General features: G+C 45.6%; 1 protein-coding gene across 1 annotated transcript in view; it reads right to left on the bottom strand.

Annotated features, from left to right (window-relative positions):
* Positions 1–18,653, bottom strand: part of LOC139748816 (sphingosine-1-phosphate lyase-like) — a 194,993-nt gene that overhangs the window by 154,628 nt on the left and 21,712 nt on the right. The window contains exon 3 of the mRNA XM_071662247.1: positions 8,513–8,620. Coding sequence (XP_071518348.1) covers positions 8,513–8,620 — 108 coding nt within the window. The remainder of the gene's footprint in view (positions 1–8,512; positions 8,621–18,653) is intronic.

Genomic DNA, 18,653 nt, shown 5'->3' with positions numbered 1-18,653 from the left:
CACGTCGACCCTGGTATATCACATTGTTCCAATTCACTCTGTTCCTTGCACGCCTTTCACCCTCCTGCATGTTCAGGCCTTAATCACTCAAAATTTTTTCGCTCCATCTTTCCACCTCCAATTTGGTTTCCCACTGCTCGTTCCCTCCACCTCTGACACATATATCCTTTTTGTCAATCTTTCCTCACTCATTCTCTCCATGTGACCAAACCATTTCAAAACACCCTCTTCTGCTCTCTAACCACACTCTTTTTATTACCACACATCTTTCTTACCCTTTCATTACTTACTCGATCAAAACACTTCACACCACATATTGTCCTCAAACATCTCATTTCTAACACATCCACCCTTCTCTGCACAACCCTATCTGTAGCCCACGCCTCGCAACCATATAACATTGTTGGAACCATTATTGCTTCTTTAAACATACCCATTGTTGCTCTCCAAGATAACGTTCTCGCCTTTCACATTCTTCAACGCTCCCTGAACCTTCGCCCCTTCCCCCACCCTGTGACTCACTTCCGCTTCCATTGTTCCATCCGTTGCTAAATCCACTCCAAGGTATCTAAAACACTTCTAAAACACAATTTACCAAACTCAGTCACAAGCTTCTGCAGTTTCTCACCTGAGACAGCCACCAGGGATGTATCATCAGCGAACAATTACTGACTCATTTCCCAAACCCTCTCATCTTAAACAGACTGCATACTTGCCTATCTTTCGAAAACTCTTGCATTCACCTCCCTAACAACCGACATTCACTGAGAACCAATCGCTTTCCTCTCTTTCTACTCGTACACATGCCTTACATTCTCGATAAAACTTTTCACTGCTTCTGGCAACTTACCTCCAATTCTATATACTCTTAATACCTTCCAGAGAGCATCTCTATCAACTCAATCATATGCCTTCTCCAGATCCATAAATGTTACATATAAATAAATCTGTTTTTCTAAGTATTTCTTACATACATTCTTCAAAGCAAACATTTGATCCACACATCCTCTACCACTTCTGAAACCACACTGCTCTTCCCCAGTCTGTTTCTCTGTACATGCCTTTACCCTCTCACTTTACCCTCTCAGTCAATACCCTCCCATATAATTTCACAGGAGTACTCAACAAACTTATAACTCTGTAATTTGAGCACTCACCTTTATCACCTTTGTCTTTGTACAACGGCACTATGCATGTATTCTCCCAATTATCAGGCACTTCACCATCAATCATACATACAGTGAATTTCCTTACCAACCAGTCAACAACACAGTCATCCTTTTTTTTTTTTTATAATAAATTCCACTGCAATACCATCCAAACCCGCCGCCTTACCAGCTTTCGTATTTCGCAAAGCTTTCACTACCTCTTCTCTGGTTACCAAACCATTCTCCCTGGCCCTCTCACTTCGCACACCACCCCGACCAAAACACCCTATATCTGACACTCTATCATCAAACACATTCAACAAACCTTCAAAATACTCACTCCATCTCTTTCTCACTTCACCACTACTTGTTATTACCTCCCCATTTGAACCCTTCACCGATGTTCCAATTTGTTCTCTTGTTTTACGCACTTTATTTAACTCCTTTCAAAACATCTTTTGATTCTCCCTAAAATTTAATGATGCTCTCTCACCCCCAACTCTCATTTGCCCTCTTTTCACCGCTTGCACTTTCTCTTGACCTCCTGCCTCTCTCTATTATACATCTCCCAGTCATTTGCACTACTTCCCTGGAAAAATCGTCCAAATGCCTCTTTCTTCTCTTTCACTAATAATCTTACTTCTCCATCCCACCACTCACTACCCTTTCTAATCTGCCCACCTCAGACCTTTCTCATCCCACAAGCATCTTTTGCGCAAATCATCACTGCTTCCCTAAATACATCCCATTCCTCCCCCACCCCCCTTACGTCATTTGCTCTCACCTTCTTCCATTCTGCACTCAAGTCTCTCTTTCATGGCCTATCAATTAAACGTAATCTAATAACGCTCTCCTGCCATCTCCCCTACTTACTTATACTTATGTATATTTCTCTTTTTAACCAGGTATTCCCAATCACCAGTTCTTTTTCAACTCACAAATTTACAAGCTCTTCAACATTTCCATTTGCAACACTGAGCACCCCATGTACACCAATTATACCCTCAACTACCATATCACTCAACTTTGCATTTAGATCACCCATCATTATAACCCGGTCTCGTGCATCAAAGCTGCTAACGCACTCACTCAGCTACTCCAAAAGCACTTGCCTCTCATGATCTTTCTTCTCATAACGAGGCTCATGGGCACCAATAATCATCCATCTTTCTCCATCCAAGTTCAGTTTTATCCATATCAATCTAGAGTTTAATTTCTTACACTCTATCACATACTCCCACAGCTCCTGCTTCAGGAGTAGTCCTACTCCTTCCTTTGCTCTTTTCCCCTAACCAACCCCTGACTCTACTCCCAAGGCACTTCCAAATCACTCTTCCACTTTACCCTTGAGCTTCGTTTCACTCAGAGCACAAACATAAGGTTCCTTACCTTAAATGGCTACCTATCTCTCCTTTTTTTCTCATCTTTGTTACATCCACAGACATTTAGACACCATAATCTGAGCCTTCGAGGAGGATTAGCACTCCCCGCATGACTCGTTCTGTTTCCCCTTTTGAAAGATAAATGCAAGGAGGGGAGGGTTTCTAGCCTACCGCTCCCGTCCCCTTTACATATATATATATATATATATATATATATATATATATATATATATATATATATATATATATATATATATATATATATATATATATATATACCCCTGGGGATAGGGGAGAAAGAATACTTCCCACGCATTCCTCACGTGTCGTAGAAGGCGACTAAAGGGGACGGAAGCGGGGGGCCAGAAACCCTCCCCTCCTTGTATTTTAACTTTCTAAAAGGGGAAACAGAAAAAGGAGTCACGCGAGGAGTGCTCATCCTCCTCGAAGGCTCAGATTGGTGTGTCTAAATGTGTGTGGATGTAACCAAGATGAGAAAAAAGGAGAGATAGGTAGTATGTTTGAGGAAAGGAACCTGGATGTCTTGGCTCTGAGTGAAACGAAGCTCAAGGGTAAAGAGGAAGAGTGGTTTGGGAATGTCTTGGGAGTAAAGTCAGGGGTTAGTGAGAGGAAAAGAGCAAGGGAAGGAGTAGCACTACTCCTGAATCAGGAGTTGTGGGAGTATGTGATAGAGTGTAAGAAAGTAAATTCTACAGTGATATGGGTAAAACTGAAAGTTGATGGAGAGAGATGGGTGATTATTGGTGCATATGCACCTGGGCATGAGAAGAAAGATCATGAGAGGCAAGTGTTTTGGGAGCAGCTGAATGAGTGTGTTAGTGGTTTTGATGCACAAGACCGGGTTATAGTGATGGGTGATTTGGATGCAAAGGTGAGTAATGTGGCAGCTGAGGGAATAATTGGTATACATGGAGTGTTCAGTGTTGTAAATGGAAATGGGGAAGAGCTTGTAGATTTATGTGCTGAAAAAGGTCTGGTGATTGGGAATACCTGGTTTAAAAAGCGAGATATACATAAGTATACGTATGTAAGTAGGAGAGATGGCCAGAGAGCGTTATTGGATTACGTATTAATTGATAGACGCACGAAAGAGAGACTTTTGGATGTTAATGTGCTGAGAGATGCAACTGGAGGGATGTCTGATCATTATCTTGTGGAGGCGAAGGTAAAGATTTGTGGGGGTTTTCAGAAAAGAAGAGAGAATGTTGGGGTGAAGAGAGTGGTGAGAGTAAGTGAGCTTGGGAAGGAGACCTTGTGTGAGGAAGTACCAGGAGAGACTGAGTACAGAATGGAAAAAGGTGAGAACAAAGGAGGTAAGGGGAGTGGGGGAGGAATGGGATGTATTTAGTTTGCAGTGATGGCTTGCGCAAAAGATGCTTGTGGCATGAGAAGCGTGGGAGGTGGGTTGATTAGAAAAGGTAGAGTGGTGGGATGACGAAGTAAGATTATTAGTGAAAGAGAAGAGAGAGGCATTTGGACGATTTTTGCAGGGAAAAAGTGCAAATGAGTGGGAGAGGTATAAAAAAAAGAGGCAGGAGGTCAAGAGAAAGGTGCAAGAGGTGAAAAAGAGGGCAAATGAGAGTTGGGGTGAGAGAGTATCATTAAAATTCATGGAGAATAAAAAGATGTTTTGGAAGGAGGTAAATAAAGTGCGTAAGACAAGGGAGCAAATGGGAACTTCAGTGTAGGGGGCTAATGGGGAGATGATAAAAAGTAGTGGTGATGTGAGGAGATGGAGTGAGTATTTTGAAGGTTTGTTGAATGTGTTTGATGATAGAGTGGCAGATATAGGGTGTTTTGGTCGAGGTGGTGTGCAAAGTGAGAGGGTTAGGGAAAATGATTTGGTAAATAGAGAAGAGGTAGTAAAAGCTTTACGGAGAGATGAAAGCCGGCAAGGCAGCAGGTTTGGATGGTATTGCAGTGGAATTTATTAAAAAAAAGGGGGTGACTGTATTGTTGACTGGTTGGTAAGGTTATTTAATGTATGTGTGATTCATGGTGAGGTGCCTGAGGATTGGGAGAATGCTTGCACAGTGCCATTGTACAAAGGCAAAGGGGATAAGAGTGAGTGCTCATATTACAGAGGTGTAAGTTTGTTGAGTATTCCTGGGAAATTATACGGGAGGGTATTGATTGAGAGGGTGAAGGTATGTACAGAGCATCAGATTGGGGAAGAGCAGTGTGGTTTCAGAAGTGGTAGAGGATGTTTGCTTTGAAGAATGTATGTGAGAAATACTTAGAAAAACAAATGGATTTGTATGTAGCATTTATGGATCTGGAGAAGGCATATGATAGAGTTGATAGAGATGTTCTGTGGAAAGTTTTAAGAATATATGGTGTGGGAGGCAAGCTGTTAGAAGCAGTGAAAAGTTTTTATCGAGGATGTAAGGCATGTGTACGTGTAGGAAGAGAGGAAAGTGATTGGTTCTCAGTGAATGTAGGTTTGCGGCAGGGCCGTGTGATGTCTCCATGGTTGTTTAATTTGTTTATGGATGGGGTTGTTAGGGAGGTGAATGTAAGAGTTTTGGAAAGAGGGGCAAGTATGAAGTCTGTTGTGGATGAGAGAGCTTGGGAAGTGAGTCAGTTGTTGTTCGCTGATGATACAGCGATGGTGGCTGATTCATGTAAGAAACTGCAGAAGCTGGTGACTGAGTTTGGTAAAGTGTGTGAAAGAAGAAAGTTAAGAGTAAATGTGAACAAGAGCAAGGTTATTGGGTACAGTAGGGTTGAGGGTCAAGTCAATTGGGAGGTGAGTTTGAATGGAGAAAAACTGGAGGAAGTAAAGTGTTTTAGATATCTGGGAGTGGATCTGGCAGCGGATGGAACCATGGAAGCGGAAGTGAATCACAGGGTGGGGGAGGGGGCGAAAATTCTGGGAGCCTTGAAGAATGTTTGGAAGTCGAGAACATTATCTCGGAAAGCAAAAATGGGTATGTTTGAAGGAATAGTGGTTCCAACAATGTTGTATGGTTGCGAGGCGTGGGCTATGGATAGAGTTGTGCGCAGGAGGGTGGATGTACTGGTAATGAGATGTTTGAGGACAATATGTGGTGTGAGGTGGTTTGATCGAGTAAGTAATGTAAAGGTAAGAGAGATGTGTGGAAATAAAAAGAGTGTGGTTGAGAGAGCAGAAGAGGGTGTTTTGAAATGGTTTGGGCACATGGAGAGAATGAGTGAGGAAAGATTGACCAAGAGGATATATGTGTCAGAGGTGGAGGGAACGAGGAGAAGTGGGAGACCAAACTGGAGGTGGAAAGATGGAGTGAAAAAGATTTTGAGTGATCGGGGCCTGAACTTGCAGGAGGGTGAAAGGCGTTCAAGGAATAGAGTGAATTGGAACGATGTGGTATACCGGGGTCGACGTGCTGTCAATGGATTGAACCAGGGCATGTGAAGCGTCTGGGGTAAACCATGGAAAGTTGTGTGGGGCCTGGATGTGGAAAGGGAGCTGTGGTTTCGGTGCATTATTACATGACAGCTAGAGACTGAGTGTGAACGAATGAGGCCTTTGGTGTCTTTTCCTAGCGCTACCTCGCACACATGAGGGGGGAAGGGGTTGTTATTCCATGTGTGGCGGGGTGGCGATGGGAACATATAAAGGCAGACAGTATGAATTATGTACATGTGTATATATGTATATGTCTGTGTGTGTATATATATGTGTACATTGAGATGTATAGGTATGTATATTTGCGTGTGTGGACGTGTATGTATATACATGTGTATGTGGGCGGGTTGGGCCATTCTTTCGTCTGTTTCCTTGCGCTACCTCGCTAACGCGGGAGACAGCGACAAAGCAAAATAAATAAATAAATAAATTAAATAAATAGATATATATATATATATATATATATATATATATATATATATATATATATATATATATATATATATATATATATATATATTTATATATATATATATATATATATATATATATATATAAATATATATATATATATATATATATATATATATATATATATACGAATAAAGTGTATATTAACGCGCACCTTATAGAACATACAAAGCTCCAACAGCCAGGATCGAACCTGGGACCCCTTGTGCAAGAGGCAGGCATGTAACCGCTAGGCTAAGGGACTGTATAATAGGAAACAACTATTCGAAATACTAAGTACTCGAATACCCTTCGTCTCACAATGGTGAGCAACGAGGTCTATCGGTTGTTTCCGAACAGAACACATAGCCAGCTGATAGCGTTTTACCGAACCTGACTGTACAACGCGGAGTTATATGAATATAACTCCGCGTTGTACAGTCAGGTTCGGTAAAACGCTATCAGCTGGCTATGTGTTCTGTTCGGAAACAACCGATAGACCCCGTTGCTCACCATAGTGAGACGAAGGGTATTCGAGTACTTAGTATTTCGAATAGTTGTTTCCTATTATACAGTCCCTTAGCCTAGCGGTTAGCATGCCTGCCTCTTGCACAAGGGGTCCCAGGTTCGATCCTGGCTGTTGGAGCTTTGTATGATATATATATATATATATATATATATATATATATATGAAACTGTAAACCATAGCTTTTGATAACGAAAGATCTTGCTCGCAAAAATGATATACTGTAGACTCGACATCACACAATCCTATTATCTTAGTTTTTTTCGTAAGGCAAATTTACTGTACCCCTCCGCCTGTACTGCAGGTGAGGAAAAGTACAATAGTAAGTTTGCGTCCATAAATAATGAAATCTTTCTACAGAGTAGAAATACTTTATCAAAGAGATCGATAATTTTGACAGTTTGGCTCAAGAACTTTGAATTAAGACTAATTTCTCTCCTACTCAAAACGTTTTACAGAAGTCTTGTTAGTTGTTGGTGGGGAGGGAGTCGATATGTGTTTGCTGCCTTCTTGCTTACAAGTGTTCGTAAGTCCTCATTCGAAGTACTTTATGTCAAAAGTATTCACTCGAGCCACAGTGGGTGAATACTTTGTTTTATTCCAGCATCACCAACATAAACATTGCCTTCAGTAGGTTTGTGTTTCAACACAAGGTACAAGTTTTCTCAAATCCTGATGACCCAGCTGGTCAGGGAGGGTGTAGTAGCGGTAGGTATGTTAGTATTCTCCTGAACACCTACACCTACCACGCTGGCGTGTACTTTATACTATACCCTGGGCAGATGGCGATGCCCAGCAACAACATACACTTACCTGCAAGAGATCCCATGTGGAATTTGTATATATTTATAATTCCGTCGTAAATATATATGGATCTTAATCATATATGAACCTTTTTACTTGACTAACAAAGAAGAAAGATACAGTTAACCTTACTACTACAGTTAACTGCTTAATCTGTCGTCTCCAGCTAAAGTGAGGACATCATGGAACACATCAGATGGGTCATTACCCAGGTAGGCCTATCCTTCCTCGGTACTCGAGAGTAGAAACCCATTTTTGACCCATGAAACTAGACCCCATAAGGCCCTTTTTAGTCTAACAGCGTAAATCATAACATTCCTTGTTCATCAACATAGGATATTAGTCATTATCTCCACTCTCATAAATGGGCTCTTATAATTTTCTCTCCTGTCACGAAAATTCCTCAAAAAAAAAGGGGAAAAAAACTGCCCTGATTACAATTACGAATTTGCGCCGTTTTTCTCCCACAATATTGAGTAGTTTAGTCAGCCACACACACACACACACACACACACACACGGCAACCGCAAACAAGGGAAACTTGACAGCCATTTTCAAATAATATCTATTATATAAGGACAATGTCTACTTGAGATGATGTGGAAGACTCGAAGACGTTGTATCATTTGAATAACGTAAAACTTAGGTGTATTTCTGTGGCGTAAGTGGGGCGGGCAGACGAGAAGCCTACTGGCAGTCTCGGTCCAAAACACAGTACTTTACTCACCTCCTCCTCCTCCTCCTCCTCCTCCTCCCGCCCTGTGTGGGAAGTGTAGGATGGCTACTCACTCACCTTGCCAGTTCCAGCAGAGGTCCGTGATGGTGAGGGTGGCTAGTGTGGTGGCCACGGTAACTGCCACCACCTGCCATCCTTCGAAACTCGCCGCCTTCTGCTCCAGCCCTGCGGTACAGACGTCGCTCTGTTACACCATCACTCTACACTGTCACTCTAGTACACTCTACACAGACACTCTAGTACACTCTACACTAGCTCGTACTCTGATGTGCTCTACAATTACTCTCTTTATACTCAACGCTGACATCCTGTGATGCACTCTACAATTACTCGCTCATACCACTCAATACTTGACTTACTCTGATGCACTCTACAATCACTCGCTCATACACGCTACACTGACTTACTATGAAGCATTCTACTCGCTCAAACACTCTACACTGACTTACTCTGATGCACTCTACAATTATTCGCTCATACACTCTGACTTGCTTAGATGCACTACACTGAGCAATACACTACAAAGACTCACTTAGATGCACTTCACTGACTAATACACTTCACAGATTTGTTGTAATACACTCGACACTGACTTACTGTAATACACTCGACACTGACTTACTGTAATACACTCGACACTGACTTACTGTAATACACTCGACACTGACTTACTGTAATACACTCGACACTGACTCACTCTGATACACTCCACATTGACATCCTTATACACCTAACTATACACTGTCCACTGACTTATTTTGATACACTTTGCAATGACTGACGAATACACTTTAGACTAATAAATCCTGGTACGCTACACTGATACACCTACCCATACACTCTACAATGATTCACACTGATACACTCACCCAAACACTATACGGAGTTTCCCTGATACACCTTACAATGACTCACTGTAATACTTTTTACACCTACTCAATCTGATGCACTACACTGTCTTACTTACCCACTTTCATTCACTCTCTGGGATGCTGACTATGATACAGCCGATTATGCACTCTACACAGACTTACTGTACTTACTCTCATAAATCTGATACATTGTACCCTAACTTACTCTGATACACCACAATCTACACCGATTATCTATATCACGCTCCACATTGACTTACTCTGACACACCCAACCATACACACTACACTGACTTAGTCCGATATACTCCACAAAGACTTTCTCTGATATACTTTGTACTAACATTATATTATGCACTCGTCACTAACATGCACTGATGTATTCTACAATGACTCATTCTAATACACTCTACACTGACTCACTCTGATGCATTACTTATACTATAACGATCTGTACTGAATCACTCTGATACACTCGTCCATTCACTCTACACTGATTAAACGCTGTCACAAAACACTGATAATTTCCATGCTGACTCGTCCTAGTACATCCGACAATACACTCTACACTGACTTACTCCAATACACTTTATACTGACTCGCTCTGTACGCCCGACACCCAACCATGCACTACACTGATCAACTCTGTATAGCCGATCATGCTCTACACTGACTCACTCTGTACATCCGTCAATGCACTACACTGGCTATTCTGTTCACCCGACCTTGCACTACACTGACCAACTCTCTACAGCCGACAATGCTCTACACTGACCCACTCTGTACAGCCGACCACGCACTACACTGACCCACTCTGTACACCCGACCATGCACTACACTGACCCACTCTGTAAAGCCGATCATGCACTGCACTGACCCACTCTATACCGCCGGCCACGCACTACACTGACCCACTCTGTACACCCGATCAAGTACTACACTGACCCACTCTGTACAGCCGACCATGTATTACACTGACCCACTTTGTACAGCCGACCATGCACTCCAATAACCCACTCTGTACAGCCGACCATGCACTACACTGACCCACTCTATAAAGCCGACCATGCACTACACTAACACATTCTGTACAGCTGACTATGCAGTACACTGACCCACTCTGTACACCTGACCATACACTACACTGACCCATTCTGTACCCCAGACCATGCACCACACGGACCCATTCTGTATAGCTGACAATGCAATACACTCACCCACTCTGTACAGCCAATAATGCACTACACTGACGCACTCTGTTCACCCGAACATGCACTACACTGACCCACTCTGTACAGCTGACCATGCAATATACTGACCCCCTCTGCACAGCCGACTATGGACTACACTGAACCACTCTGTACAGCCTACCATGCAATACACTGACCCACTGTACAGATGACCATGCACTAAACTGACCCACTCTATACAGCGGACCATTCACTACACTGACCCACTTTGTAAAGCCGACAGTGCACTACACTGACCCATTCTGTACAGCTTACTGTGGACTACATCGACTCACTATGCACACCCGAACATGCACTACACTCACCCACTTTGTACAGCCGACCATGCACTACACTGATCCACTCTGTTCACCCGACCATGCACTACACTTATCCACTTTGTACACCCGAGCATGCAATACATTGACCCACTCTGTGCAGCCGACCAAGCACTACACTGGCCCACTCGTTAAAACGAACCATACACGACACTTTCCCACTCTGTACAGCCGACCATGCACTACACTGACTCAATCTATACAGCCGACCATGTACTAAACTGACCCACTCTGTACAGCCGACCATTCACTAAACTAACCCATTCTGTACAGCCGACAATGCACCACACTGACCCACTCTATACACCAGAGCATGCACTACACTGACCAACTCTGTTCACCCAACCGTGCACTACACTGACCCACTCTGTACAGCGTACCATGCAATACACTGACCCACTCTGTACAGCCGACCATGCACTATACTGACCCACTCTGTACATCCGAGCATGCACTACACTTATCGAATCTGTACATATGACCATGCACTACACTGACCCACTCTATACAGCCGAACATTCACAACACTGAACCACACTGTAAACCCGATCATTCACTACAGTGACCCACTCTGTAAAGCCGACCATGCATTACACTGACTCACTATGCACACCCAAGCATGCACTACACTGACCCACTCATTACAGCCGACCATGCACCACACTAACCCACTCTGTACAGCCGACCATGCACTACACTGACCCACTCTGTTCACCCGACCATGCACTAAACTGACCCTCTCTGTACACCCTAGCATACACTACACTGACCCACTCTGTACAGCCGACCATGCACTACACTGACCCACTCTTTAAAGCCAACCTTGAACTACATTTTCCCATTCTGTACAGCCGACCATGCACTACACTGACTCACTTTGTGCAGCCAACCATGTACTAAAATGACCCATTCTGTACAGCCAACCATGCACTATAGTGACCCACTCTGTTCACCCGACCATGCACTACACTGACCGCCTCTGTACAGCTGACCAGGCACTACATTGACCCATTCTGTACAGCCGACCATGCATTACACTGACTCACTCTTTACAACCGACCATGCACTACTCTGACCTACCCAGTACAGTTGACCATGCACTACACTAACCCACTCTGTATAGCCGACCATGCACTACACTGACTCACTCTATACAACCGAGTTTCCACTACACTGACCCACTCTGAAGAGCCGACCATGCACTACAGTGACCCGCTCTGTACAGCCGACCATGCATTACACTAACCCACTCTATACAACCGACCATGCTCTACAATAATCCACTGTGTACAGCCGACCATGCACTATACTGACCTACACTGATCCACTCTGTAAAGCCGACCATGGACCACACTGACCCACTCTGTACACCCGAGCAAGCACTACACTCACCCACTGTGTACAGGTGACCATTTACTACACTGACCCATTTTGCGCATACGTCCATGAATTTTACCAACCCATTCAGTACAGCCGACCATGCACTACACTAACCCACTCTGTACAGCCGACCATGTACTATACTGACTGACTATGTACAGCCGACCATCCACTACAGTAACCTACTCTGTACATCCGACCATTCACTACACTGACCCACTTTGTACAACCGACCATGCACTAACTGACCCACTCTGTTCTCCCGACCATGCACTACACTGACCTACTCTGTACAGCTGACCATGCACTACACTGACCCACTCTGTCCAGCGACCATATACAACACTGACCCACTCTGTACAGCTGACAATGCACTACACTGTTCCACTCTGTCCAGCCGGACCATGTACAGACACTGACCCACTTTGTACAGCCGACCATCTATACACTGAACTCACTCTGTATCACCGTAGCATGCACCACACTGAGCCACTGCTGTACAGACGAGCATGCACTACACTGACCCTCTCTGTACAGCCGACCATGTACTCACTGAGACATCCACTCTGTACAGCCGACCATGTACTACACTAACCCACTTTGTATAGCCGACCATGCACTAAACTGACCAACTCTGTACAGCCGATAATGCACTACACTGACTCACTCTTTACACCCGAGCATGCACTACACTAACCCACTCTGTACAATTGAGTCTGACAATGCTAAACTGACTCACTCATGTTCAACCTGACCATTGCACTACACTGACCCACTCTGTACAGCACTGACCATGCACTACACTGACCCACTTTGTACAGCCGACCATGCACCACACTGACCCACTCTGTACACCCGAGCATGCACTACACTGACCCACATTGTACAGCCGAATAAGTACTACACTGAACAGCTTTGCACAGCCGACGATGCACCACAATAACCCACTCTGTACAGCCGACCATGTACTACACTGACTGACCTATGTACAGCCGACCATCCCACCTACAGTACCTAACTCTGTACATCCGACCATTCACATAAACAGACCCACTTTGTACAACCGTCCATGCACTAACTGACCCACTCTGTTCTCCCGACCATGCACTACACTGACCTACTCTGTACAGCTGACCATGCACTACACTGACCCACTCTGTCCAGACGACCATATGCTACACTGACCCACTCTGTACAGCTGACCATGCACTACACTGATCCACTCTGTACAGCCGACCATGTACTACACTGACCCACTCTGTGCAGCCGACCATGCAATACACTGACCCACTCTGTTCACCCGACCATGCACTACACTGACACACTTTGTACAGCTGACCATGCACTACACTGACCCAGTCTGTCCTGCCGACCATGCACCACAATGACCCACTTTGTACGGCCAAGCATGCACTACACGACCCAATCTGTACAGCCAACCATGCACTACACTGACCCACTCTGTACACCCGAGCATGCACTACACTGACCTACTCTGTATAGCCGATGTTGCACTACACTGACTCACTCTGTACACCCGAGCATGCACTTCACTGACCCACTCTGTGCACCCGACCATGCACAACACTGACACTCTCTTTATACCCGAGCTTGCACAACACTGACCCACTTTGTACAGCCGACCATGCACTACACTGACTCACTCTGTACACCCGACCATGCACTACACTGACCCACTCTGTACACTCGAGCATGCACTACACTGACCCACTCTGTATAGCCGATGATGCACTACACTGACCCACTTTGTACAGCCGACCATGGAGTAGACTGACCTACTGATCTCCCGACCATGCATTACACGGACCTACACTGTACAGCTAACCATGCATTACACTGATCCACTCTGTCCAGCCGACCATGTACTACACTGACCCACTCTGTACAGCCGACAATGCAATACACTGACCCACTCTGTTCACCCGACCATGCACTACACTGATCCACTCTTTAAAGCTGACCATGCACTAACAGACCCACTCTGTAAAGCCGACCATGTACCACACTGACCCACTCTGTACACCCGAACATGCACCACACTGACCCACTCTTCACGCCCGAGCATGCACTACACTGACCTACTCTGTACAGCCGACCATGCACTACACTGACCCACTCTGTACACCCAAGCCTGCAATACACTGACCCACTCTGTATAGCCGATGATGCGCTCAACTGACTCACTCTGTACACCCGAGCATGCACTACACTGACCCATCTGTACAGCCGATCATGCACTACACTGATTCACTCTGTACACCCGAGCATGCACTACACTGACCCACTCTGTACACCCGACCATGCACTACACTGACCCTCTCTGTACACCCGAGCATGCACAACACTGGTCCTCTATGTACAGCCGACCATGCACTACACTGACTCACTCTGTACACCCTAGCATGCACTACACTGATTCATTCTGTCAGACTCTACACTAACTCATTCTGGTACACTCTACATTGACTTATTCAGTTCCATTCTGCACTGAATCATCAATACATTCTGCAGTGTGTTATTGATCATTCGTTGTCATATTGTTTCACACAAAAGGTGGTAAGCTAAATGTTTATGAAGTCTGTTCTTACTCAGTGTTTTCATGTTTGGTAACCGTTGAATTATTCCTTATGTTATAATTCCTGTTATACAACAACGACTTCGCTTCGCCTCATTCGAAGTGAAGTGTTTGCCCATGTGTCCATTACTACTAGTGAAACTTATACTTTTCACTGAATTACTGTCTCACTCTGATACACTCCACAGTGACTCGGTTTGATACGCACTACACTGACTCATTCTGATACAGCCGACAATACACTCTACAGTAACATAACGTGTAACACAGGCAACCTCTGCGTAGTTTGGTGAGCCTTGGTGTGCTTTGGGGAGTATTGATGTAACTTGGGTAGCCTTGGTGCAACGTGGAAGGACTCAGTGTAACTTGGGGAGCCTTGGCGCAACGTGGAAGGACTCAGTGTAACTTGGGGAGCCTTGGTGTAACTTGAGGAGTCATGACGCAACTCGGGGAGCCTTGGTGTAACTCGGGGAGCCTTGGTGTAGCTTGGGAGTCTTGATGTAGCTTTGGGAATTTTGAGGTAACTTGAGGAGTCTTGGTGTAACTTGGAGAGCCCTGGTGTAACTTAGAAAGCCTTGGTGTAACTTGGGGAGTCATGATGTAAATTGAGGAGTCTTAGTGTAACTTAGGGAGCCTTAGTGTAACTTGAGGAGTCTTGGTGTAACTCTGGGAGCCTTGATGTAATTTGGGAAGGTCTGGTATAACTTGAGGAGTCTTGATGTAACAAGGTGAGCCATGATGTAACGTGTTGAGCTTTGGTGAGTATGTCTATGATGTAAGAGTTTGACTCGTGTGTTAGACTGTTCAAGTATAGCAAACTGAACGAAAATGTCAACTTATACATCTAAATGAACAGAAAGAAAATGTTAACTTATTCATCTCAATAAAAAAAATAAAAATATATCTCAAAATATCAGATGATACACTATTACATTATGCAGGTAAACAGGACAACAATTTGGTCACACCGGTCTTATGGAAAGGTCATTTGTGAGTCAAGAGCTCAGAGTTCTGTTGTCATTAACCGATTTCGTAAGAACCTTGCGTCCAGCTATCATGATTATTAGCTGATTACATTTATATGTGGGTCAGAAGGCCCCATGAACCACACCACAACTCTACTGGGTCATATGGCTCCCTGAACCATACCACAACACTACTGGGGTCATATGACTCCCTGAACCACACCACAACACTGCTGGGTCATATGGCTCCCTGAACCACACCACAACACTGCTGGGTCATATGACTCCCTGAACCACACCACAACACTGCTGGGTCATATGGCTCCCTGAACCACACCACAACACTGCTGGGTCATATGGCTCCCTGAACCACACCACAACACTGCTGGGTCATATGGCTCCCTGAACCACACCACAACACTACTGGGTCATATGGCTCCCTGAACCACACCACAACACTGCTGGGTCATATGGCTCCCTGAACCACACCACAACACTGCTGGGTCATATGGCTCCCTGAACCACACCACAACACTGCTGGGTCATATGGCTCCCTGAACCACACCACAACACTGCTGGGTCATATGGCTCCCTGAACCACACCACAACACTACTGGGGTCATATGACTCCCTGAACCACACCACAACATGTTGGGGTTATATGACTCCCTGAACCACACCACAACACTACTGGGTCATATGACTCCCTGAACCACACCACAACACTACTGGGTCATATGACTCCCTGAACCACACCACAACACTACTGGGGTCATATGACTCCCTGAACCACACCACAACATGTTGGGGTCATATGACTCCCTGAACCACACCACAACACTACTGGGGTCATATGACTCCCTGAACCACACCACAACATGTTGGGGTCATATGACCCCCTGAGCCACACCACAACATGTTGGGGTCATATGACTCCCTGAACCACACCACAACACTACTGGGTCATATGACCCCCTGAACCACACCACAACACTGCTGGGTCATATGACTCCCTGAACCACACCACAACACTACTGGGGTCATATGACTCCCTGAACCACACCACAACATGTTGGGGTCATATGACCCCCTGAGCCACACCACAACATGTTGGGGTCATATGACTCCCTGAACCACACCACAACATGTTGGGGTCATATGACTCCCTGAACCACACCACAACATGTTGGGGTCATATGACCCCCTGAGCCACACCACAACATGTTGGGGTCATATGACTCCCTGAACCACACCACAACATGTTGGGGTCATATGACTCCCTGAACCACACCACAACATGTTGGGGTCATATGACCCCCTGAGCTACACCACAACATGTTGGGGTCATATGACTCCCTGAACCACACCACAACACTACTGGGTCATATGACCCCCTGAACCACACCACAACGTTTCTGGGATCATGTGGCCCACTGAACCACACCAAACTAACTGCTAAGGTCAGTTTGCAACCAAAACCACACCATAACACTACAAGGATTAGATGGCCTCCTGAACCACACCACAACACTGCTGGGGTCAGATGGCCTCCTGAACCACACCACAACACTGCTGGGGTCAGATGGCCTCCTGAACCACACCACAACACTGCTAGGGTCAGATGGCCCCCTGAACCACACCACAACACTGCTGGGGTCAGATGACCTCCTGAACCACACCACAACACTGCTGGGGTCAGATGGCCTCCTGAACCACACCACAACACTGCTAGGGTCAGATGGCCTCCTGAACCACACCACAACGTTTCTGGGATCATGTGGCCCACTGAACCACACCAAACTAACTGCTAAGGTCAGTTTGCAACCAAAACCACACCATAACACTACAAGGATTAGATGGCCTCCTGAACCACACAACAACACTGCTGGGGTCAGATGGCAACCTGAACCACACCACAACACTGCTGGGGTCAGATGGCCTCCTGAACCACACCACAACACTGCTGGGGTCAGATGGCCCCCTGAACCACACCACAACACTGCTGGGGTCAGATGACCTCCTGAACCACACCACAACACTGCTGGGGTCAGATGGCCTCCTGAACCACACCACAACACTGCTGGGGTCAGATGACCCCTGAACCACACCACAACACTGCTGGGGTCAGATGACCTCCTGAACCACACCACAATACTGCTGGGGTCAGATGGCCTCCTGAACCACACCACAACACTGCTGGGGTCAGATGGCAACCTGAACCACACCACAACACTGCTGGGGTCAGATGACCTCCTGAACCACACCACAACACTGCTGGGGTCAGATGGCAACCTGAACCACACCACAACACTGCTGGGGTCAGATGACCTCCTGAACCACACCACAACACTGCTAGGGTCAGATGGCCTCCTGAACCACACCACAACGTTTCTGGGATCATGTGGCCCACTGAACCACACCAAACTAACTGCTAAGGTCAGTTTGCAACCAAAACCACACCATAACACTACAAGGATTAGAGGGCCTCCTGAACCACACAACAACACTGCTGGGGTCAGATGGCAACCTGAACCACACCACAACACTGCTGGGGTCAGATGGCCTCCTGAACCACACAACAACACTGCTAGGGTCAGATGGCCCCCTGAACCACACCACAACACTGCTGGGGTCAGATGGCCTCCTGAACCAAACCACAACACTGCTGGGGTCCAAGTGATGAGGAGGAAGGTAACTCAAACAACACGTTTTACGACAGGTACTTCACTGCTGAGAGGCCAGGTACCAGCAGCACCAGATACTGTACCTCTGAGAGAGCAGGTACCTCCAAGACCAGGTGATGCACCACTGAAAAAGCA

This window comes from Panulirus ornatus, chromosome 5, assembly GCF_036320965.1.
Source record: "Panulirus ornatus isolate Po-2019 chromosome 5, ASM3632096v1, whole genome shotgun sequence".
NCBI lineage: Eukaryota > Metazoa > Arthropoda > Malacostraca > Decapoda > Palinuridae > Panulirus > Panulirus ornatus.
This window is presented reverse-complemented; position numbering and strand designations above follow the sequence as displayed.